Source organism: Talpa europaea, assembly GCF_964194135.1.
Source record: "Talpa europaea genome assembly, chromosome: 12".
NCBI classification, from domain to species: Eukaryota; Metazoa; Chordata; class Mammalia; order Eulipotyphla; family Talpidae; genus Talpa; species Talpa europaea.
Window position 1 is genome coordinate 75,022,765 of NC_140079.1, and position 25,372 is coordinate 75,048,136.

The following is a 25,372-nucleotide window of genomic DNA, read 5'->3' on the forward strand; positions in this document are numbered from 1 at the left end:
AGGCTATGGCGACACGGAGAGTGAAGGTTTTTGAAAAGTATAAAGAGATGCTGCCTGATCATTTGGTGCCAGCCTTATATATCTGTTAAGAGTAGATGAAATATCACACATAAAGTCCTTGATATGCATTCGATAAATGTTGTTTTCAACAATAACTGGTCTATTAATATAGATGAACTTTTTAACTTGCTAGGAACAAAAGCTTATCTTTCTAGCAAGTCCATGTTATCTTAAAGCCTAGGGCCCTGTGAATAGGGGTAGACGCCAGTCTCACCCTTACTACAAGGTTCAGGGATACATTGTTCCAAACACAACTGACATAAGTCTATGGGCTTCTACAGAAACACTGAGAGGGATATCTCCCTCCAGCTAGCAAGGTTGCAGAACAAGTGACCAGCACAGGTTTCTCTCACCAGTCCCTGCAGCGTGATTCTGGATTTCATAAGGTATTAGGATGGTCCCTAGCCTGGATTTAAAATTAATTCAGACACAATTGCTACTCCAAGATGTCTGCAATCTAGTTAAGGAGATGAGATATATTAAAACAATTAATATTTAGTATTGCAAGGAAAACAGAGCTAATAGTCAAGGAAAATGGCCACAGAGGTAAAGTGTTTTTGAGAGGTCACAGAAAAAGGGAGACATTATTTTGGCTGGGGTTGTTCACGCAGAAGGTAGTTTTTGTTCATGCAGAAGGATCAGATGCGTGCACTCACTGTTTCAAAATACATGAGCACACAACAAAACTCCTAAGTACAATCTATGATCTCTGAGGTGTTTGGGTACCTGGGAAGATACCCATAAACAGAAGAGAGGAAAAAAAGGGGAAGAACACATTGAGAAGCTCATCTGTGGACAGGTTGAAGTGCCAGCAGACATTCGGAAGGTGACTGCTGAACCTAGAGAAGGTTGCAAAGGTGAGACAAAGGGCACTGAAGGTTGGGTACAGAGTGGTGAGGAATAATGGCATGTGAGAGGGTGACAGTTCTAGGAGATTGAGTGAAGATTTGAGAACCACTCTTAGGGAGACGTGTGTTGAGAGGGTGGGAAGAAGAGTTCAAGGGCAAGACTGGCTAGAAACAGCATCCTAGGGACAGAATCACATAAAGTGCAGAGTTTCCAAATAGAGGATATGTGCATTCATTTTTTCAAATACTTATAGAGTGCTTACATGGCTGAAAATGAGAAGTCTTATCCTCAGAGTTACTCAATGTCTAATGCATTTTTTGGAAAGTCAATGCATTGACTTAAAGAGAAAATGAAAGCCAAGAATGAGCCATGGATCTTGACAGATAGATTCCTGGGGGGAGAAAAAGGATTTTCCTTTTGGATGCAGGAAAGGATTTTCCTTTTGGATGCAGGAAAAAGGACTTTCCTTTCCTTTTGGACTTTCCTTCTGGGCTCTCTGGGGACATGGTTAGCCTGGAGAGAAATGGATCAACAAGAAGCTCAGGAGAAGCTCCCAGAAGGGCTGGTCCTGGTAGAAATGGTGGTGACAGCCTGCGGTGAGGACACTGGGGTGATGAGATTTGGAAAAGGAGAAAAATGAGATGGGGATGGGGACTGAGGTTGGTAGATACCCAAATTCTTCTTCAAATGAGAGACCACAGGTTAATTGAGTAAAAACAAGGCTGCCAGACTCACCATGGAAGGAAACAAATCCCCAACCTGACAGTGGTAAGAAGCATCATACTTAGCCCCTAAGATCTGCTGCTATCCTATGCAAATGAGACTATCCTTGGACATTATAATGGCAGTAAAAAAAAAAAAACTCACATATTTAATGTAAAATTTTTCTTACCTCCATAAGAGAACAAAACTCACTTCTGCTAAAGTAAATGTTTACCTTCCAGTGTTATGAAATCCAAAACTAAGTTGGTCTACAGCCATTTGGGAATCTATGCATTTCTTAAGGTTTTGGTAAATATTAGCACTTGGGGGAGGTCAGAAGGAGAGAAGCAAACACTGCTTGTATCAGAAGGGACCAGAAAGGTAGATACATCTGCTCCTGAACAATACAAAAAAGACCTGTCATTCCAGCTTAAGGAGTATACATTGCATCAAGAAAGCTACAAGTGAGAACTAAAGCAAAAATCATTATAGAATTACAGGCATCCCCTGCATTCTGAAAGTTCTCATTATGTCATACGACTTTTATGAAAGACCTCCATTAGTTCCTGCTTTGGTTAACCAAAAGAAATTCAAAGATTTCCACTTTATGGCAAAAGGTAAGAAGTGAAGACAGTATTTAGCACTAGTTTGCAGAAGCCTTTCAAAGGGAACACACACTCTCAGCAGCAAGAGTGGTCCACCAAGTGCCTTCCAGGGAATTACTTTCCACAGGCTGTATATTTATTATATCATTCCTGCTTTTACTGTTAGTGTGATTCTAGGTTGTATATGTGATTTGGTATATTATCTTGAGGGCCCTGGAATAATCAATTTTTTCCCTATAAACTAATGGTAATTGCTTCTTTATTTCACACCATTTCAGTTTAAGTAAGATTTCATAGCAACACCCTACTTTTCAATAGCAGGGGAAATCTGCATCTCTAGAGCCTATACTTTTCATGATGTTAGAGAATAAACCATCACTGCAGCCCTTGTCTCTGAGTCCTGCTCAGAACCAAGTGTTGACCCAGCAGGCCCGTCTCCACCTGCTCCCAAAACCAATATGTGAACCTCAGTATCATACACAAATGGGCTTGGAAGTGGCCACTTGCCCAGAGTTAGGCCACATTTGTATCTCTCAATCCTTAGACAACATCAAGCTTTATATGAGACTCACTGAATATTCAAATTCCCTTTCAAAGTGTGACAAATTGGGAGAATCAATCTAAGCTTAGACGAGTGCTTCTCAAACTTTAACCTGTGTCAGAATGACCTGTAGGCCTGGATGTGGCCCAAGACCTTACCTTTCTAATAAGCTCTGGAAATTATTGCTGTTGTCCTGGTGAATACATCTGGAGTAGCTCTGGCTTAGGGGTGACACCCTACTCTGGCTTAGGGTTGACCTCTGCCCATCTCCATCTGTGCTAAATCATATCCCTTATGTATGGAATAGGACTCATTCTAACTGGGCAGATATTATAGAATCTGAGGGTTGCCACTGCTGTCCCATCTCTGCTTTTCCCACTACCTGAGTTGTCTTGTTCTGCCTTATCTGAAAAACTGAGCCCCTTGGAGGTTACCCCTAGATCTTCATAGTGAGGGTTCATCATACTCTTTCCAAGACTGGCATGCTGATCGCTGGCCATGCCTCATGGAACAACCTCATACATAATTAGGTTAGTCTCTTGACCAGGATGTTCCTGGATCTGGTCTCATTCCCATTATCCCTCTTCCTCCTACTATATTGTTATAATTCCACCAATATTACTTCTGCTGTCACAAGCGCCACCATCATCGCCCGTGTCACTTCTTACCAACACTCTTCTCTCTGCCAGCAGTTGCTGAGGTTTGGGCATGCAGCTAGCTGGAATGCATGGACTGTGACAGCTGGGACAAGGAAATAGCACATATGGCAAGTTCCAATTAGGCAACACACACACACACACACATACACACACACTGCCTGCCTCAAGCCAGTTTTCCTCAGAGTGTGGTCTGGGAATCACCTGGGAGGTTGGGAAAACACAAGCTCCTGGGCCTGCCCTAAGAGTTTCTAATTTAACAGGCTTGAGCATGGTTGACTGCCTCTCTAGATGATACAAATTCAAAATTTCTTAAAAGCACTGGTTATTTTTCTTATGGTTTTTGTCATGTCAAGCTACACATAAAATTTACCACTTTGGCCATTGGAAGTATATGATTCATTGGCATTAAGTACATTCACCATGTGGTGTAATCATCACTGCTCTCTGGCTCCAGAACTTTTCAGGGCCCTACAGGTAAACCCTGCACCTGTAAGCAGTCACTCTCCATTTCCCACCCCTTGTCAGCCCCTGGCAGCCACTAGTCTGCTTTGCATCTCTGCGAATTTGCCTTTTCTGGATATTTCATAATAACGGAATTACACAATATGTGGCCTTCAGTGTCTGTAAGATCTGATCTATTTTGAAGGCGGAAAGGGAGAGAAGAGGTGGGTTTTGCATATTAACTTAAACCTCAGACCCTTACTGAAGATCTGAGTCCATATTCTGTTGCTACTTAGCTCTTCAGATCCCCATTTTGACTCACTTAACTCAAAAAGACATTTTGGTCATCTGACTGACCGGAGGCCTATTTCCAAAGCACCTCCAAAGGTGATGGAGGTGGTTCTGGCTTCTCTAAGGGAAGGATCCAGGCCTGGATCTGTGTTCACACCCTGGAGGATGCCAGTCTTTCTCTCCATCCCTGCGGGGAACTTCCAGCTCATTGTAGCTGGGGCCCTTAAGACAGTTCAAGGAAGAACATAGCTTTCAACACAGAGTTTTAGCACAGACATTCATCATGATGCTCTACATTTCTGCAACGTCTTTTTGATGAGATATGTCAAATATTTAGTATTTTATATATGTGCGAATCAGCTATGGTGCTATAGATCACAAAGAACAGACTTAAAACATCTGAATTTTCAGGTATGCCTGAAATATTCAACCAACTAGATGCAAATAAAGTTAGTCATACAAAGACCAATAATATTTTTAAATTATCTTTTAAAATTAAAAAGAAAAGGGGTGGGGGAAGAAGCCTGGTTGCATATCATGGGCATGCAACATATGGGCTTTTCATCTGCCAAATGGAATTAGTGTACTCTAGAAGTGAATCAGGGTTTTGTGGGATCTGAAGCTTGTGAATTGGATTTTGTGGGATCTGAAGCTTATACAACATGGAGGATCCTTTTTTAAAAAAGAAAAAGATCCTCTTCTTTTGCAAATGTTACAAAATGCAAGAGCCTGTGAACACACTGTCAAGGGCCCTCACTATGTGCCAGTGAAAGGCCCCAAAGGGCAAGCTTCGTTAACTCCACAGTGAGTACACCCTGCTGAGACTGACTTCATGGATGCAAAGTTTCCTTTTTGCTGACAATCACTACTTTTCAAACATTTCAAATACTATGCTTGTCTGTATCTATAATGAAATATTTATATCCCCAAATTGCTAACCAAGTTGACTAAAAATGTCAGCTAATCATGAAATGCTCCAGAATACTGCTCAGCGTAGTTCCCCTTTCATATTTAACTAGAGTGCTTTCTCTTGCAAACTCATGACATTCTACAGTTTTAACATTTATTGAACCCTAGTTAAGTGCCACATAATGTTGTAATGGCTTTGCCTACATCAATCCTTTTTATCCTTATAATTTTGTGAGCTTTACTATCCTTCTTTTATGAATAAGGAAACTGAGGCACAGAGAGTATAAGTACCTTGTCCAAAGTCGCACACTTTCTATTAATTTATTAAATTGTCCAAAGTCGCACACTTTTTATTAATTTATTAAATTAATAAAAGACATCCCAAATGAAACTGGAGATGGGGAGCCCTGTACAGGGAGCTGTCACACACTATCACTCTCCCATCATCTGCCAGTATTCAACCTTCCATTATCTGTCTCAACGGTAAGGAATGTACCCTTCCACTTCTAAACAAGAAGACGCCTATTGTTTCAAAGGAAGATTTATCCTGCCTGGCAACCGTTCTACCAATGAGCATTGCTGCAGCCCAGCCAACAAGAAGTCATCACCACCCTGGACTCATATTCTCCTCCAAAGGGCTTTCATTTAGAACAGCCCTGCCCAACTGCCCCCTTTCCTCCATAAAGGCAAGTCCCTCTTCCTGTAGTATCGATTTGCATTTGTTTTGTCAAATACTACAATTCCTACATTGCAATTCCTCTGACTACTTGATGGGCAAATATAACTACTTTGATTTAAATTTGACGTTGGCATTCTGCCTCTGATTGCCATGGACGTGGCACCTTGATAATTGAAGTTGTTTGTCTGCACTTGTAGAACTTTGCCTCCTTCTCTGGAAGCCAAGGATGAACCCAGGCTGGTCCTGGAGCTGGCTCTCTCTGGCAGATCTGAAGCACTCACACTTCTGCCCTGGGTTTGGCAAATGCCCTCTCTCTAGGCAACTGGCCACTGCAGTGGCAGGCTCTCTCCAGAGAAAAGACCTACTGGCTGATGAAGCAGCTCAAAATGGATGGGGTAGACAGGAGCACCTGCTGGGCTCACAATTCCTCCAGATATAACCACCAAAGTCTGGAGGGATGGCAATGACACAAAAGCCATGACCCCCTCCATGACATGGGTCTTTCTGTCCCTGAAATCCTAGGCTTTAAGAGCAAGAATGGAGAAGTGAGTATGTAAAAATGCAGGGTGAAATTCCATGGGAGGCAGCAATGATGCATATATAATTCTCTGTGCATCTCTCAGCTTTGTGGGCTTAAATAATGCATTTTTGACTATGGGAGCAAAATTGAGGCAAGAGCAAGAAACTTCAGGAAGAATGGGGGAGATTAAAATGGGATGTGTTTGCTGTATATGAAAGCATTTTAAAGGCGATTCCATAGTGAGATCAAAGCAAGGACAAAAGAAAGCAAAAGACGAAAAGAAGCAAGAAAAGAGATGTGAGGTACAAAATACCAAAGTGTTAAACTAAATATATCACACGGAGTTGTGCATTCATGAGAGGCGCTTTGAAAAGGAAAGCTATCTCTGCTTTCAAGTCCTTTGTTAAGAAATTCCTCTCCACTGCTCCTTCCATTTAAATCTCACCTTTTAAAAAATAAATGCAAGTAGCCCAAACCAACAGGGAAACATCACAACGCCCATAGGTGGTGACTCCAAGTTGCTCCCCCAAATTAAAAGAGCATTTTCCTACCATGTCCCATCAAAAGGCAGTGGAAAGTCTGGTATGTGCAGCTGATTCTAATAATAACATGTGAATTTAAGTGATAAAATTTGTCTACAGGCTGGAGTGTGTTTTTCTTTCATTATGTTTCTTATTTACTGTGATATTGATTCTGAATGCTCCGAAGCTGGCAGACCTCTTCCTTGAAATAGCAAAAGTCATGGTCATTAAGGGCAGGGAAAGCAAAACTGAACATAAGCAACATGTAGCCCTGGAGAGAACAGGGTCACATCTCTGCTCTTGGTCACTTCGAGTTTACTTTAAAAGCAACTAGCAGTCAGGAAAGGAATAACTAGAGCAAGGCACCTGGTCAGTTCACCCATTCCTAGCATTGTGAGCACTTCTGTATTTAGAACTCTGAATTCTCCAAGGTCAAAAGCATGAATTCTATGCACACATAAAATGCTTATGCATGCTCACACACACACAAAAAAATGGTACGTGTGAAGTTATGTAGCATTAAAGTGTTCTATAAATAGCAGCTTTTATTAGGGTCCAAAAAAGTCTGCAGAATCTAACATGTCTCTTCTAGCCCAGGGGAGACTATCAAGATATCTAACAGCCAGAAGCATAGGCACTGACCAGCAGAACAGATGTGGGTTGGAAAGCCACAGGGGAAGCTACCGGCTGAACAGCAGCTCTGCTAATACCAAACCCCCATCACACCTGCCATTCCTACACCTCACACTCATGGGGCTAAAGACCCTCAGAAGATCTGCTGATTTTACAGGCACACAGGGCACCAGGGAGGAACATTTTGATGTGGAATGAAAACAGAATGTTGCAAGAGGGGGCTACTGGGGACCACATGCATGTACATGTGCACTGAGATTGAGCCTGGGGGCCCCGGGGAGGCAGTGACACACACTGGTCGGGAGCATTCCTCTGGAGCTGCTGCAGGATGTGAGGAGACACGGTTAATATGGATCATAACAGTCCCTACCGAGTAGGACTGTTTGGGGTATTAAATTAGATAATGCATGCAAAGTGCTTAGCTCAGTGCACGCACACAGCAAGCACTCAATAACTTAAAATTATTACTCATTTTTTTATTCTATGCATAGTTTGATATAACTGAAAGAAGAATGGAGATGCCTTGGGAAACAAAGAAATGAATTTGATAAGGAAGCAAGAAGGATGCAGGGAGAGAGAGAAACTGGGAGGAAGGGGAGCAGAAATGGGGGGAGATTCCAGGGGGAGAATGCAGAGAGTTCTAGTTCCAGGACAAGAACTGCTGCATTAGAGCCTCAGCTTCTATATATTCTGGCTGTGTTGCCACAGGTGAGTCACTGGCCTTTCTGAACATCAATTTCTTTTTAAAAATGGGTGTCAGTGATCCTCTCCCTGCATCAGAAGATGCAAGAAGAGGTGTGTACTCGGCTAGCAACATCAAGCAGTACCTGGACTAGGGGACAGGTGGTCACATGTGCTCTGCCTCTGTGCCCACTCCTGTGATGTTCCTGGATGTCCCCCCAGGGGTAATTAACCAACAGGCCCCGCTGAGGCCAGCAGTGGAATGCCTTCCTATATGAAAGAGACAGAAAGAAGGGGTAGGTTGGCTCTAGGCTGCATTCAGACCTTGGAACATGAGTCCTCCAGAAACCAAAGAGCCTTTGCCCAGCAAGTGAACCAGAGATCACAGTTGCAGTATCTAAAGACACTCATGTTAAAGTCAACTCCAGTACCCACCTCATTTTTCCAATAAAATAAGGTTAAAGCTCAAACACTGCTTTTTTTTGGGGGGGGGGGGGTGGCAAAGTTGACAATGGGCACTCCTGGCCTTCCTACCAAGTATTTCCACTAACCCCTGGGCTTCTCTGCCTACTTCCCCAGTTTGCCCACCCCAGGTTGCATTGTTGAATGAAATAGCCTCTGCCAGCTCCCTCCTGCTCTGAAGCTGCTGACTGTGCTCAGGAATACACCTAAGACCTGCCTGTTCACATGTCCCTCCTCAGTCCTGTGGCCCCAAAGGCTCTCCATCTTGAAGGGGACTTGCTCTGAAACTCTAACATACCCATCAACTCTTGCATATCAAATCCTATCTGTATAATTTCCTCTATACGCCCAAGCTTTCAGGCTTCTAGAACTCTGTCCATGCACTTGCTCCACTTTCATTTGTTCCTGTTTTCACATGTCCAGATTCTGTCTCTTGTGGCCCAATGCAAGTGCCACATCCTTCACAAAGACTGCACTGAGTGAAATGAGGATAACAGTGGCTTTTAGGCAGGAGTGGGATACAGAGGTGATACGTGTAAAGTGCACGGAACCTGTCCCAGCCATATAATGCAGGGAATTACCGCTGCGTGTGTGCGTGGTATTACTTGGTTTGCTAGCTACAGTTCATTCCTCAACATTCTCCTTCTGTGCCATCCTCACTGGGCAGCCACCTCTAATTTCCCAGCTGTGACCACGTTGAGGGCCCTTAGTCTGTGCTCCCTGGACACCAGTGTGAAGGTGGTACAGCACTTACCATGCTGCACTGCATTTGTGTAATTGCCTGTCTCTAAGCCATGAGTCTTGGCTGAGAACCACAGCTCCTTTTGTGCTGCATTCCCAGCACCTCCCTCTCTGCTAAGTTACAGCCATTGTTGAATAAGTCTATTTAAACTGCACATGTGCAAAGGCTTCTTTTTCCTAGTTCCTCTGGCACCATGCTGGGAGTTTCTGTATCTGGATTATTGCACATATTTTGGGTTCAATGCTATAGTTATTTTGGTTTAGATCTCAAAACATGCATATCTCCCACCATCATCATTTGAGTCTCTGGGGGTCTGGAGAGCCAGACCCCTTATAAGTGCTGTTTCCCTCTGGAGCAAGCACCCCTGACCCAGATCTTCTCTTATTTGCTTGTATTCAAAGATTGGGAGCAGGATGGCTCCAGTTAGAAAACTTCAAGTGGAAGGTTATACCTTCTGGACTTCCAAAAGGTATTCTGGAGCAGTCACGCTGGCATTGTTTGCTTTTCTTCTTGGTCTATAATTGCAGAGATAGGAGAAATCTTATGTTTCAGGTAGATAACATTTTTCCTGTGTGGTGAAGGCTCTGAGTGATGTAGCCAAGAGACACCTTGTTATCACACAGCCACATGCCAGCCAGGCACTCCATAGTTGAACATCACCTGCCTTGCCCCACAGCCTATAAAGAACCTTCCTAATCAGAAATAATACTTGTTTTTGTCCTCAACCAGATCACTGCATTTGCTCTGTGAGTCTGTAATCACAACTAGTTTGTGCATTTACATTTCTTCTTGTGTATTTTTAGGCCATGGGATAAGAGGATAAGAGGGAGCATGTATACCTTTACACAAGAGATTAAGAAAAACCCCAGCTAAAGCTTCACCTACTAAGGGCCTTAAACAATAGCCTAACAGAAAACTTTGTTATATGGACATAATTATAGAGTCACAAGAAGTTGCAAATGTACAAGAGCTTTGATGGATTCTTCACTCAGGTACCCCCAATGGAAACATTTCCCAAAACTCAAAAAATTAACCACAGAATTATCACATCATTCAGCAATTTTGCTCATAGATATATACCCAAGAAAGCTGAAATCATGTTCACACCAAAACATAGACATGAATGCTTATAGCAGTATTATTCCCAATAGCCAAAAAGTGGGAACACCCTGAATATACATCGACTGATATTGGATTTAAAAATCCTCTATATGCATAAAAAAGAATATCATTTAGCTATTATTAAGAATGAAGTGGTCCATGTAGATGACATTAGAAAACACTGTTAAGTGAAAGAGACAATACATAAAAGATCATATGTCGTAGATTTCATTTATATTAAATGTCCAGAATAGGCAAATTCATAGACAGAAATTACACTGCTGGTTGTCCAAAGGATTGAGAGACATTGCTAAAAGGTTCAGGATTCTTTTGCAGATGACAGAAACATCCTTAATAGTTGCAAAGTATTGTGAATCTACTGAAAGTCATTCAACTGGGCATTTTATGATATATTTTATGTTATGTAAATTAGATCTCAATTAAAAATAAGGCAAAATAAATAAAGAATGACTGTGCATGAATCAATGATGGAGTATGTCAAGCATTATGATGTAATAGTTATGTAATCCTGAACTCCCCATCCTTCACCCCTCAAGCAAGGTACAAAGCGCTGAGGTCGTGAGCAAAGACCAGTGGCACAGGATATGGCAAGTGGGGTCAAACTGAAGATGCAGTAGTGAACCGGATGTTGTGGAGAAAGGTAGGAGGAGAGCAAAAAGACTTCCGGTCTGTAATGATGAGATAGGTGCAGTTCTTTACTGAGTTTGAAAATATAAACAGATTTATAAGGCCAGATGGAGAATGGTAAGTTAGTCATTGGCTTGACTTGTACATGTGTTTTTAAAGGGACCCTGGGCAGCCACCTAGGAAACAGGACACAAGGATGGAGCGCAAAGGAGACCTGAGCGGTTCAGGGCTATAAGCATGGATTTGGGGATCATCAGGATGTGCACAGTGGATCCCCCAGCCTATGTGTCCTGAGGGGGAAATCACAAGTGAGCTGGACAGAAGCAGAGAGCCAAGGGGAAGGAGGTTTAGAGGGGAACTGGAAGAGACTGGCACAGGGTTATGAGGAGAAGGAAACACCAGGAATAAAAAACACCAGCCACCTGGGCGTGAGCACATTGGATCAGAGCAGGAAAGTGCCTGCTGGGCTTGGTGAGCGGCGACAGCTGGCAAATTCAGCCCGAGTGATTTCAGTTAAATGTACAGAGTATAGGAATCACATCTTACTTGGACTTAACTTAAGTCAATGTCAGTATTCAAGTTGAATAAACCAAATTTCTTAAAACAAACAAAAATAATAAGAGAGATGATTATGCCTGACTTACCAGTGCACACAGAGTCACCTGGCTTTGTTCACACATTGGCTGAGCTAGCCTCTTATTTTTTCTGAAAAAAAAAATCTCTTTTCTGTAATGTAAGTGATAGCATATGGAGTTGGGAGCAGTGAGTCTTGACCAGCCTGAGAACAGACCATCTACTCTCATTAAAATGATGTTTGCAAAGGGAAATGTTATGCTTCACAGTTCAGGGGGAAAAATGGAAGAACAATGACTAGTTTTTACTATATGATCTTAACTATATAAAACATGCATTAAAAAAGAGTGTGAGGGGGCCTCCCCTGGTGGTGCAGTGGTTGAGTGCTGGGTTGTGAAGCTGCCCGCAGCCTCTGCAGCACCGGTTCGATCCCCAGCCACCGGTGAGAGTCCCACATGGTGTGCAGACCTCTCCTGCCATGCCCGCTGCTCCCCTCAGCAGTGTATTTCATCAGTCTGCCTGTTCTGTTCCCCTGTCTGGCTCTGGTGAATTCTCTCACCCTCCCGTGCGTCTCACTGTACCCAGTGCTTGTATAAATAAATAAATAAATCTTAAAAAAAAAAAAAAGATGAGGATTAGGTGAATGAGCAGTTGCTTCTAATTAGGTTCATCAGGATTTGTTTTTGCAGTTATATGTGCTTTCTGATACACTCATATTTTCCAACAAAATGTATGCATTACTTTTAAGATCAGAAAACATTGGAAGGCTAGAAAAAATGTTTAAATCAAACTCTAACAGAAGGTAAGCTGGGGTAACGATATTAATGTTAGATTCAAGACAAGGAAAAAAAGGTATGCTTTTAAGATAAAGGAAGCATTACATAATGGTAACAACCGCCACCAATCATGAAACCATGCAGACACAAATCCACAGTTGCCAAAGAAACTGACAACAAGATACACAACTCAAATGTTATTAGGAACACGGGAAGGAATAGTCATTGTAGGAGATCTTAAAGCACCATCATCAAAAAGACTTAAGAAAATAAACTCACAGTCTACTTAAATATACAAAATTGATGTCTGGCAGGAACTCAATTCCATGATTACAGTGTGTGGGGGGTCTTTTCAAATCTACACTGAATCTTTACAAAACTCAGTAATACTAGTCACAAAGGAATTCTCAATAAAGAAAAAAAAAATATTAAATTCCTTTTCCAGTTAAAAAGGACAGAAAATATAGAGTCTAGAGTTGGGGAAAGAAAAAAGGAAACAGAATTAATAGAATCCACTCCTGGTCCCCTAAGATATTACGGGGAGGAGGCCCAGGGAGGATGAGTGGAAATTAACTTTACAGTTAGAGTGAACCAAAAATACCTCATCTCCCCTCTTCCCACCCACTGTACATCTTCATCAGATGTGAAGTGTGAGTCACTGAAAGGTACTTAATCTGGTACTTCTCCAAGTCGGGTCCCTGCACCTGCAGCATCAGCATCACCTGGGACTTGTCAGCAGGGCAGCTCCTCAGTCCCTTCTCCCCTCCCACCCCCGCCAGACTTTCTAGAAGGTGAATAGATTCCAGGTTCTTATGCTACAGGTGTGTCATCCCAGCTCCATCAGCTCTTGAGCAGGTTTATTTCGGGGGTGGGTTTCACACTAGCTCTCAAAGCACCGCCACCCACGATGAGATGAGATTAAACTCCCTTCACCCACAATAACAATCTGCATGGCTCCCCTTCTGGGGAACACTCTCCTTCCTAGTCCTACTTCCCCAGTCCCCTAGTCACACTCTTCATGTCCCAAATACGTTCCTAGACCCCAGTGGGTGCCTGAGACTGTATACATACTAAGATTTTTCCTATACATGCATAGCCAGGATACTGTTTAATTTATAAATTAGGTTCAGTAAGAGATTAGCAACAATAACTAATATTAAAATTAGAACAATTATAACAATCTACTGTAATGAAAGTTATGGGAATGGGTCTCTCTGTGTGTCTCTCTCAAAATTTCTTATTGTATATATAGTATTTCAGAACGCTGCTGACCACAGGTGACTGAAACTTCAGAAAGTGAAACTGGCTAAGGTGGGGTAGGGGGGCGCTGGAATGCATTTTAAGTATGTTTGAGGGGGTAGGAACTCAAACTATGACACTCTGTGAAGGCCTCTGCCCCCAGGGAGCTTGTGCTCTGGGTGAGCCTAGCTTTGCCTTCTATTCCTCCCCCTCTGGCTGGGCTCTGCCAGGATTTCCTTAGAGAGAGGAAGCACCACCAGCACTGAGGGTGCACCCCAGTGCAGCCCAGCACTGACAGCCTGTACTCCACTGGTTTTGCTGGCTCATAAATGTACCACTTCTGGAACTTTGCTGCCAGCGTCTGCTTGCCCTTCCCAGCTCCTCTGGCATCACCAGTCACTCCCTTGCCCATCAAACAAAGTCCTGCCTGGCATGAGAGTCCAGTCATGCAAGACATGGCTAGTCCTATGCTGCAGGAGCACGGTGGGGTGCAGCACAGGGCACAGCCTTAGGATGCTAGTCAGGGCTTCTCCCAGGAAGTGACGCAGAGGGGACAGCTGGGGTGGGACAGAGCCAGCAGATGAAGAGGAGTGAGGTGAAGGTTCCCTGCAGAGAGCAGGGAGTGCTGCTGAAATAAGAGGACTGCAGCATGGAGGGGGCATGCAGAGAGGGGTACCATGAGCCACATTAGGGGGACAGATTTACCAGATGAGGTAAAGGCTTTAGGCGCCTGAGAGAACCCCCTCCTCACAAGGAGACTCTCAGCATTAATTTCAGAAGGCTCCACATGTAACCAAATGGCCGAAGGGTGATGGGCATATTGCTCGGCTCCAGTGTTCTCACGCCCCTCACTGCAAAGCAAGTTCTGATGGGGAAGAGGGCCTTCAGCTCATCCTGGGGCACCAGAAGGTAAGCAGGCATCAAACAGGACTGTGGGGAGTCTTGCCTCCTCCTGACCGTCTCCCAACCCTGGAGCCCTTCTCCACTTAGCAGGCTGGGAGCAGTAAGTTTAGCCCCTAACCTTTCAGTTGCTCAGAAGAAGCCTCTCTGGCTTCAGGATGGCCCCTGGCTGGCATCTTTTATGTCATCAGCTCCTGGGGTTCTCCCTGCAGGGAGCACAGTGTGGGCTCTGAGCCAACACAAAGTCACAGTGAACAAAACCAAAATCCACCCCCACCTCAACACCAGTCTTTTGGGTCTTTTGTCTCCGAGGACCTCAAGGGTTTTGTTATTGCCATCCACGACTTGCTTATTTTATATTTTCCAATGGAGCCATCATTCCTAACAGAGTTGAACTCCAAGAGACCCGCCAACACTGCTCATTTCTAACTACAGTCATTTTGGGCGCAGTGGCCCAGAGGGGAATTCTGAATTAAGATGAAGAGCCTCCATCACAGGCGAGAATTTCGCTTTTTCATTTGTGTCTCAGAAAAAATAATGGAGATGGGATGTGGGGTGGGGAGCGCAGAGGGATTCAGCCCTTCTCTGTCATCTACTTTAGGTAACAAGAAGGAAGGGGGGTTGTCTATCAATAGATACACAAGCAAGAACCCTCTAGAACCCTGGAGGGTGCAGGACAAACGGACCAGTGTTAGCCTAAATGTCTGCCTGGAAAACCTCTCCCACTCTCCAGATCTGCTACAAAGATCAGCAGATAAGGATTCTTGGGCTCTCACGTTGGAATTTGGCACTTCCTGAGCTGGCATTGTGCACATGCATCATCCCTGCCCCTAGAGCATGCAGGCGCCACCCCTTACCTTCGTCGCTGTTGTCGTCCACCAGGATGATTTCCTTCAGCAGGTGTGTCGGCGTGTGGTTGACGGCACTGTGCACTGACCGCAGGATCACGGACAGGGCCTCATTCACAAAGATAAAAATGATGGATATCTGGGGCAGCTCCTTGGAGTACTTCAGCTCCTTACACCTGCGGGGAGAGCAAGGGAGAGTGGAGTCAGAGGAATCTTCCCAAGGTGTGAATCCCTCTTGTCCTCTGCTGCCAAGAACTGAGACTAAAACCTAAAGCAGAGAGCATTAAGGGTTCAGCTCTACTTCTCCCAAATTTAGCAACCCATCCCAAAGGGAAGCATCAGTCTCAGGCACACATCACAGCCTTCTGGGCCCACACTGGCCCCTGGTTACCCTCCAGCGCACACCTGCCGCAGGCCCCCTCTGGCCACCTGTGTCTGCTTGCCTGGAGGCTGTATCGCTGCCACCTAAGCAATTATTCCATCTCCACAAGCTCTTATCCAGTGACACCTGGAGTTGATGCTTCAGTAACAGGCTGCCTCAGCCCCTGAGCGGTTTGACTGAGAGTATGGGGGTGTGTTTCACTGGCTCTCAGAATTCCCCTGTGGGATTAAGCTTCCAGCACCTGTAGTACTAACCTGTGTAACACCTCATGTTGGGGGAGGCCTTCCCATTCCAGTCCTACCTCTCCACTCCACCTAGTGGAGCTCTTCAGTTCCCATGTAATTACGTGTACTCAAATCTTTGTTTCAGGCTCTGTTTCTGGGGAACCCAAGCAAAGACATTTACTGAGCCTAGAAGTGTTCCAGAGACCTCTGCCTTCTTCTCTGCCAGGAGAGGACAGAAAACACACATGCAAACAGTCACAACCAAGAGGGGCCTCTGGATGATATGCCCCAGTTCTTCTTGCAAGTGTTCCCAGAATCTCCCTGGGACAAAAGAAGGGGCCACCTGTCTAGAAAGTCCTCACTCTTTTTTTTTTTAAGATTTATTTATTCATGCATTAATGAATATGCATAGGTACAGACCAGAGATGCAGGGGGTGAGAGGATTCACCAGAGACAGAGCGAGGAGTGGAACAGGCAGACGACCAAAATCCACTGCTGAGGGAAGCAGCGGGCACAACAGGAGAGGTCTGCTGCCTCATGTGGGTATCTCCCTGGCCTGCCAGGAATCAAACCCACGCTGCAGAGGCTGCGGACAGCTTCACAGCGCTGCGCTCAAACCACTGCACCAGCAGAGAGGCCCAGGAAGTCCTCACTCTTGACCTCCAGCAACTCCCCCACCCCTGGAGACAGGGTGGAAGGATGGAAGGCTCATCCAGGCTGGACTCAGGCAGAGAGCACCGGCCTCTCAGGACCCACGGTGACGAAAGAACTGGCCAGCACCCATGGGTGGTCCCTGCGTGGTCTGTCCAGGGAGCACGGGGAGCACTGACATCTGTCCCGAGAACACTGGCGAATTTGATCTTATGCTCAATCCCAGCCACACTGTAAACACCAAACAGAAGCAAAGTCAAATGGAAGAGGGAGCTGGAACATTTCAGTACTTTCTCCTCCTCCTCCTGCGAGATGGCACCACATATAGCAGCATGTGCTGGTGAGCAGAACAAAGGAAGCAAGATGAAGGAATGGAGTGAGAGGGAAGCGCTGATGAGGAAGCCAGAAATACAGCTGTTTTTTATGCTGAACAGCTTGGGCTGTGGCGGGCCATATTAATCATGTAGGCAATTTTCAGAAGAAAATAAAGTTTTGTTACAATATACATTTGTGTCTCCTGGAGGAGATCGTCCAGGGATCCATTGATCATGCAGCCTCATTTTTACCACATCACTGTGAATTCACTTCTGGGGGCTGCCAGGGAGATTAGAATGGTTATTGACGGGCTCTGGGCAGTCAGCAGGCATCATCTTATTTACTGCTCGGCGATCCGAGGGCAGAGGGCACCCAGAGAGTCCTGCAGAGACCCCTCAGCCAGGGGCTGGAGCCCAGGAGGTTGGTGGCCGCTTCCTCTCTGCCCCCTCCTTGCCAATGCCCTCATGCCTTCTCCAAGCACTCACTCCTGGGCTGGTTTCTGTGGTCCTTTGTTTTTAACAGCTTCTGGCCCTGGGAATTAAGAAGCACAAAGGCCAGACTGCACTGTGCCAGCACCGTGGTCTCTACCCACAGGCAGGGGTAGCTGTGATGGAGACTGAGTTGTGAGTCAAAATCTCTGGGGCAGAGCAGGCCGTGTCCCTGGTGAAGCAGGAAGCAGGGGAGCCTGAGGGTGTGGGAGGCCCAACACTGCCCCTTCATGGGGGACTTCAGAAGTGTGAAGCACTCAACACAAGTCGGACATGTAGCCCGGGGCACACTGCTCTAAAACTGTTAAAACAACTGGCACCATGCCTCTCTCCAGGAGCCTGGCTCAGGAGTTTTTCCTTGGGGGGATCACGTGGGACCAGACTTTGGAGCCCTAGGAAAATCCAACTAATGGAAAGTCCAGTCTGCCCCGCTGACTCTCCAGCCTCCTTTAGGTTCCTTCGTTCCCCTTTATATATTCTCCTTTCCATGGGCCAGGCTCCCAGAGGTTTCCCTCAACCTTGCCTTCCTGCGGGACCCCAGGATTTGCCTCCCAGACAGGGCCCAGGCTTCTAAGCTGTCTCAGCTTACAAGGATTTGCCCTTTCTAAGTCCACTGTCCTCAGGGTTCACAACAGGCAGACTATATGAATATAATCTTTATGAAAATCAACTTTCATTTTTAAGTTCTAGAGAGGCAGACTGCTAAAGAAAAAAAAAAAAACCCTCTAAGTCTGACTTATTGCTTAATATGTAGAAAATGCACAGACATCCAGACATACAATGCCATACAGAGCAGGTGAGTGCAGAAGGAAAGTTAACGGAGTATGGTAAGAAGAAAGAGGAGGGCCTCCCAGGCACAGAAATACCAGAGGCTGCACAGAGAAAGGACAGATACGGCCCTGACCCCCAGGAGTTGTTGAGTCAATCCCAGCTGTGCCCGGATGCCCCTCAGTGTATCCAAACCACACATCTGGGTGCTGCAGACTGGTGCTGACATGGAGGAAACTTTAATCTCATTCCAGTGGTCCTGGAAGGAGCCGAGGGGTAGAAGGCCCTCGTGCCTGGAAGCAGAGCAGTGTGCATGGTGCTCTCTGGGTGGCCCAGGCACAGGCAGTGCCAAGCAAACTGGGTAGCGGCTTCAATGGGGAGCAGTCTGCTCAGGGCTGGGTGTCAGGCCACAACTCTGTTTCCCGGGTTCCAAGGATGCAAAATCCTGGTAAGTAAGAGCAACCTGGACGGCAGTGAAAAGAATAGATTGCAGATTTGAAAGACACCCGGGGAGTGGGAAAGGCTGGAACATCACAGAAACTGTAGAAGGCCTCAAAGCCCATGGCTTGTTGCGTGGAGCAACACAGGCTCAGATCTGGGTCCCAGAAATCACAAATTTCCTTTCAATAACTAGTCAGAAAGCAGTAAGATGGCCCTTTGCCTGAATGGAGATGGCTGGGGAAAAACTAGCTTAAGGTCTGGATCAAATGCCATCAGTGATTCTGGTTCAAGGGCTACAAAGAAATTCAAGGCCAGGCCTCTTTCTTCAAAGGGCTAACGGGGAACAGATTCTCTGGAAGCTGTTATAGAGCAAAGAAAGCAGAGATAAATGACCAAGCAGCCGAATCTGTTAGACACCTTAGATCTATCAATCTGTCTGTGCATCTGCCCTTGATGCTTCCTTGAACTCAGTAACTCCCCAAGGGTAACTCCCATCTCCCCTCTTCAGTCCCCTCACCCCAGAGCCACTGGCACTGACCACCTAGCACCAAAAAGGCCCGTACTTCACTGATGGTGGGTAGGAAAAGGAGATCTAGGAGCACCTGGCCACCTCTGGGAACCTATTAGAGAAAATCAGAGTTGATGTGAAAGAAGGTCAAGATCTGAAGTCTCCAGTAAAAAAATCAAAATCAAAATCCAAAGCACTGGTTACATGCTTTCAGAAGCAGATACCTGCCATGACCCATTGAGAGGCAACTTATAAGAACCCCCTATGTGGCACTGGGGCATAACTGTGAACCCAGTACACCATAGATATATGTCTAGATGTTTCTGGAATAGTATTTTTTTAAGTAAGCTGAACCTTTAGATCAGTGGGCTTGGGACTCATCCAATAAGCTGAAGGTTTTAAGGAAAAAGACTGAGTTTCTTCAAGGAAGAGGGAATTCTGCAGGCAAACCACCTTTAGATTTCAGCTACAACATCAACTTCTCCTTGGGCCCCTAGATTGCAGGCAAACCCTTCAGATTTTGAACCTGCCAAGCCTTATAGTCATATAAGCCAATTCCTTAAAATACATCTTTCTCTCTTTTGCTCTCCTCTCTCTCTCTCTCTCTCTCTCTCTATATATATATATATATATATATATATATATATGTGTGTGTGTGTGTGTGTGTGTGTCTACTGTTAAAAAAAAAACCTAAAACCTGGTTAAGTTGAAACAAAAGAGAAGTGTGTGGGGCTTTAAGAATTGCAGCTGGGAAACATGTTCAACTAGTCCTTGAAATGTGTTCCAAAGCCTGGGCGACAGGGTAGGGCTCATACAATCAAAACCAGAGTTATGTAAGTTGTTTTCCAGAAATAATGATCGAGACTGATGCATAAAACCTATGCTTGGTACATGATTGACAATTAGTTTCCAAAAAGGGGAGTCCATTGCAAACAACCAGCAGGTGGCTTTCAGGATGTTCATGATGTTTCTCACCAGGTGTACTTTCAAAAGTTCATGTTTCTTAGAGTGGGGACATGCAAAAAACTGTGCTTCCTTAATGGCTTCCTGGCTTCATTTAAAATGCCCTCCATTTTGGCATCTTCCTGTAGTTCCTTCTACACTATCTATCTGTAAGATAATGGACAAGGTTGGATGGATGGATGGATGGATGGATGGATGGATGGATGGATGGATGGATGGATGGATGGATGGGCCAACAGATAGACAGAGTGATAGACATTCTATTGGTTCTGTTTCTCTGGAAATCCCTCACAGATTCACTGCCCTTTAGATTGGAAGAAAAGATCATACCTATGTTACACATCATCGAACCCTGTTGTTCCAACCCCTGTTCTGTCACTGCCTCGGTGACCACTCAGCATGGACAGGGAGCCTCTGACCCACAACAAAGGATGACCAGATGGGTCATCTCATTTGGGTTACCACTTGCAATTACTTCAAACTCCATGGCCTTTCTTGGATCTCATAATTGCCCAGAGATATTGCACCTCAGCCACCAAATTCAACAGTCATAAGTATTTTTTCACTCATTTTGCCTTGTCTTTCCTCCTTACACCCCAACCAGACCTCCACATCCAGGACCACTCTATTTCTTCTCAGTATATTAGTCCTTTCCTAACTTCTTGTTCTTCTATCTCCAAGTGAAATCTAAGCACCTCTCTTCAACTATGCCCTACCTTTATCCCACCCTCACACCCTTAGCTCTTTGTCCTTCTTTCCCACCAGCCCTGAAGAACCCCAGCTCTGCATCAATTGTCCATCTGACTTTCCTCCCCTAAAACATGCCTCTGATCTTGTAGGAGAAAGTCCCACAACTGTGCAATGATGATAAGACAAATCCAACATTTCCAATCTCTGCAGACTGCAGCCTATTTTGTGAGACAGATCAGAGCCCTCGATTCCAGCCCTTTACTGCTTCCCACAGGCCATTCTCTCTTCCACAGGCAACTGTGCCTCCTACTTCAGAGAGGAAATCAAGGTCACCAATAGGAATCTCCAAATGTGGTCGCAGGCCTACAGAATCAGCTTAGCATGACCTGGGAGCTTGTTCGAAATGCACGTTCTCTGAAGCTTGACCACTACCTCACACCATACACAAAAATCAACTCAAAATGGAACTAGACATAAGACCTGAAACCATAAAATATATAGAAGGAAATATAGGCAAAACACTACGTGATTTGCACATCAAAGACATCTTTACAGACACATCACCCAAAGCAGTGATAGTGAAGGCAAAGATAAACAGCTGGGACTACATCAAATTAAAGAGCTTCTGCACAGCAAAAGAGACAATAACAAAAACAAAGAGAAACCCCACCAACTGGGAGAGAGAACATTTTTGCACCCAACACTAATGATAAAGGACTGATCACAAAAATCTGCAAAGAGCTGATGAGACTCAACAACACAAAGAAAATAATCCAGTCAAAAAATGGGCAGAAGAGCTAAAAAGAAACTTCTCTGAAGAGGAAATGCAAATGGCCAACAGGCATATGAAAAAATGCTCAACATCACTTGTCATCAGGGAAATGCAAATCAAAACTACCATGAGATACCATCTTACACCAGTGAGAATGGCACATATTAAAAAAACTAGCAACAACAAATGTTGGCGAGGGTGTGGAGAAAAAGGAACTCTTCTGCACTGTTGGTGGGAGTGCAAACTGGTCCAACCACTGTGGAGAGCTGTGTGGAGATTTCTGGACCTACTAAACATAGAGCTTCCATATGATCCAGCAATTCCACTCCTAGGTATTTACCCAAAGGACACAGAAACATCAATTCCAAAGAACACCCGCACCCCTATGTTTATAGCAGCACTGTTTACAATAGCTAAGCTTTGGAAACAACCCAAATGCCCAAAAATAGATGACTGGATCAAGAAGATGTGGTACATATACACCATGGAATATTACTCAGCATTCAAAAAAGATAAACACATGCAATTTGCAGCAACATGGATGGCGCTGGAAGGGATCATGCTCAGCAAAATAAGCCAGAAAGAAAAAGAAAAATACCGGATGGTCTCACTCATAGCAGGAATCTAGAAAACTTAAATAAGGGACCAGGAAAATGAATAACTATAAGAAAGTGAAAATCAAAATCAACAAACAACTATGAACCAGAGACACTCTATGGGGAGTGGGGGGCGGGGAGGGGAGGGATTGCAATTAAGGGGTCAAAATAAGGGGGTTGCAATTGTATGGAGAGTATAAAAATAAAATTTGTTTTAAAAAAAAAGCAAACATTAAAAAAAAAAGAAATGCACATTCTCAAGCCCACCAGATTGGACACTTCTATCAAGCTCTGGGGGTGACCCCTGTGCTGGTGGAAATGTGAGAAGCACTTCTGTGAAAGCACTGCTCACCACCCACACACTTATCAACCTCTGAACTTAGTCTTCACCCTTCCCTCCTCCCTTGAAGGAAGCTGAGAGGGGAGGTCAGAGCTAAACTTTTCATCTGTGCTGTGCACTCAGCAGCCTCCTCCCAACCTAGGGTCCTACTTCTCCAACTACTCTCTTCCATCTTGAGTCACCCTCCATTGACTTTTCCACTCAAGAAAGAAACTCAAGTCTCTTCATTTAGATAAAAAATATTCCTTTCCCACAGCCTTAATTACTGTCTTCTTCTCTGCCCTCACTGTCTCCCTTCATTCCTACTCATTTCTCACTCCACTATCATTTGGCTTCTAAGCACCCTACTTTGTTCAAACTGCTCTTGCTAAAGTTTCCAGTGGCCTGTAAGTGGCTAGAACCAATGGAAACTTCGGAACCTCACTGTAGCTGACAATCTCTCTGTAGTGTTTCACACACTCCCTCTCACCTATAAAGGATATTTACTCTTGGACTCTGGCATCCTCATTATTATCCCTTGTGATCTTCCCTGACCCCTTGTTATGTTTCATAAGTTGGCCTTTTCCTCTACTCTTCTAAATTCCAAAATTCCTCAATGCTCCAAGTTCTGCTCTCTGCTAGTCTCGCTTCAGAAACTGTCCTGGGTAAACTCACTCAAGTCGTTGGCTCCAACCATTAAGTCTGCAGCTTCCAAACCCTTCAACTTTTGTTCAAGCTTCAGCTTCCCACTGGCATCTCCACATGGACATCTCCTAAGCACCCCAAATTCAGCATGCCTGAAACAGACCCCATTCTCTTTGTGCCATCCTTCTTCACTGAAGGGCACTACCATTTTTCTTCAAGAATCATGGCCCACTCCACATGTTCAACCAGTCACCACATTCTAGAGATTCTACCGTCCCTAGGATCTCTTTATGAGAACCCCACATTTCACTCATTATTAGTTCCCTCCAAAAGCCACCTAACTCACCTCTTGCTTCCTGCCTGCCTGTCTGCAGCTGAACCCCATTCTATTTACCCCATTGCTTCCATAATGACCTTTATAAAATCCAAATAGGATCACATCACTCTTCCACTTAAACTATCTCTCTGCCTCTCCAGTGTTCTCAGAATTAAATTCAAACTACTTTGACACCCAAGTTAAGTCCTAGCTCATCTCTCCAATCTCATCTCTGGCTGTGTGGTTGGGGGGGGTCCCCATTCCTCTGTGCTGCTCCTGTGGAAAGCCCATGAAAGGCATATATACCCCAGAAAACATCTTACCTCTCACCCACATCATCTTGCATTCAGTTTGGGGAGGGGGAATCCTGGAGTTCTGTGGACCCCTAGATAAGGAAGGACCCATGGCATGCACAGAGGAGGCTGAATCTTAATTCATGAAAATTATTTCAGTGCAACTGACAAGCAGGACGCACAGAACTTAAATGGACAGACAGCATATCTGGCTCTAGGAAACAGGAATAGTTTATAGTAGCTACAGCCGGAAATGCTATCTCTTCATTGACACATACTTTTCTCTCTTCCTAAAGTGCCCCTCAGCCCAGCATCAGGCACTGCCCCAGATCCCCAGTTGGACATCAGGACTGCTCCCAGCTGCCTCTCCCTCTGCAGGATGCCCTCACAACACTCCATTCTCTCCACTTCAGGGCGGCTAGTAAGGCTGATTTCCATTTGTTTCCCCAGAGCCAAGCACAGTACTCGGCAGATAAACGGTTACTGAATGAACAAAAACCCTCTTCCCTTCCCTACTTATTCCCTGTGCCCATCTTGTGATCAAAGGCACCACTTACCTCCTCCCACAATTATAGCACTGGTGATGGCACCTCAACACTTAAAAGATACCGGCTTGAACACAACTGCCTGCTGTCTCCCTTGATTTACTAATCAAGGCTCAAATTCTGAAAACTGCCTGGGTCAAGTGCATTAAACAACCCAACGCTCCACTTTTTCTCCCTCCTTATCAAGTCTTTCCTATAATCCTAGGAAAGAGTGGTATCATTTTTAGCAACAGCAAACCTTGCAAAACAAGATGTGAATAAAAGGATCTGAATAACTGAGATGTATGAGGCTCCTCTTTTGCAACGCTCGTTATTGGGGAAAATGCACACTTTGCTGAGTGGCTTAATTTCCTTGGGTTGAGCTCTGCAGTTCACCCAGGCAGAAGCAACACACCTCATTAGTTCAATTCCCACACAGAGCAGTCTTCAGGACGAACTGCCTACTCCAGCATTTGAGTCCCGTGTGTCCTGCCTATCGGTCATATTGGGGCAATTCTCATGTGTCAAGATTCAGTCTGCTCCATGAATGGCATGGATCCTTACCTCAGCATCCACAGAACCACAGGAAAATCCCCAGAAATTAAATAAAAATGTTGTGGGTATAGGTATATTTGTTTCATTCAGCGGTGAGAACTTACACCTTTCCTCAGTTTCCCAGAGGAGCAGCATGGGGGAAGGATGGACCACAGCCATGCAGCCTAACAGCACATGGTCAGTCTGCAACCTCATTTCCTGGTCACAGACCAGTGCCTGGCCCATCACCCTACAGTCAACAAAACTCTATAGATCCCTCCCAGCCTAGTTCCTATAAATATTATTTTTTTAGAATATTCCACAAAGCCATATTTGATTTTTGGACTTCAATTTTGGACCTGCTGGCTCCATGACTCCCTGGTAAGTTTTTTTCTCTGAGGGTTGAAGAGTTTCTTTCCAAAAGACAAGGCAATTTCTGGTCTTTACCCAGAAAATCCATGAGATTCAGCATTCATTGGCCAGATATTAGGAATGACAGTTTCCTGACATGGCCAAAAATCCTACCTGTCTCTCCATTTGGAAGGTTTTTATTTTAAAGGAAA

The 25,372-nt window shown here is 44.8% G+C and overlaps 1 protein-coding gene across 1 annotated transcript in view; it reads right to left on the reverse strand.

Annotated features, from left to right (window-relative positions):
• Positions 1–25,372, reverse strand: part of GALNT17 (polypeptide N-acetylgalactosaminyltransferase 17) — a gene marked incomplete at both ends in the record, with an annotated part of 370,966 nt that overhangs the window by 183,586 nt on the left and 162,008 nt on the right. The window contains one exon of the mRNA XM_084249348.1: positions 15,390–15,556. Coding sequence (XP_084105474.1) covers positions 15,390–15,556 — 167 coding nt within the window. The remainder of the gene's footprint in view (positions 1–15,389; positions 15,557–25,372) is intronic.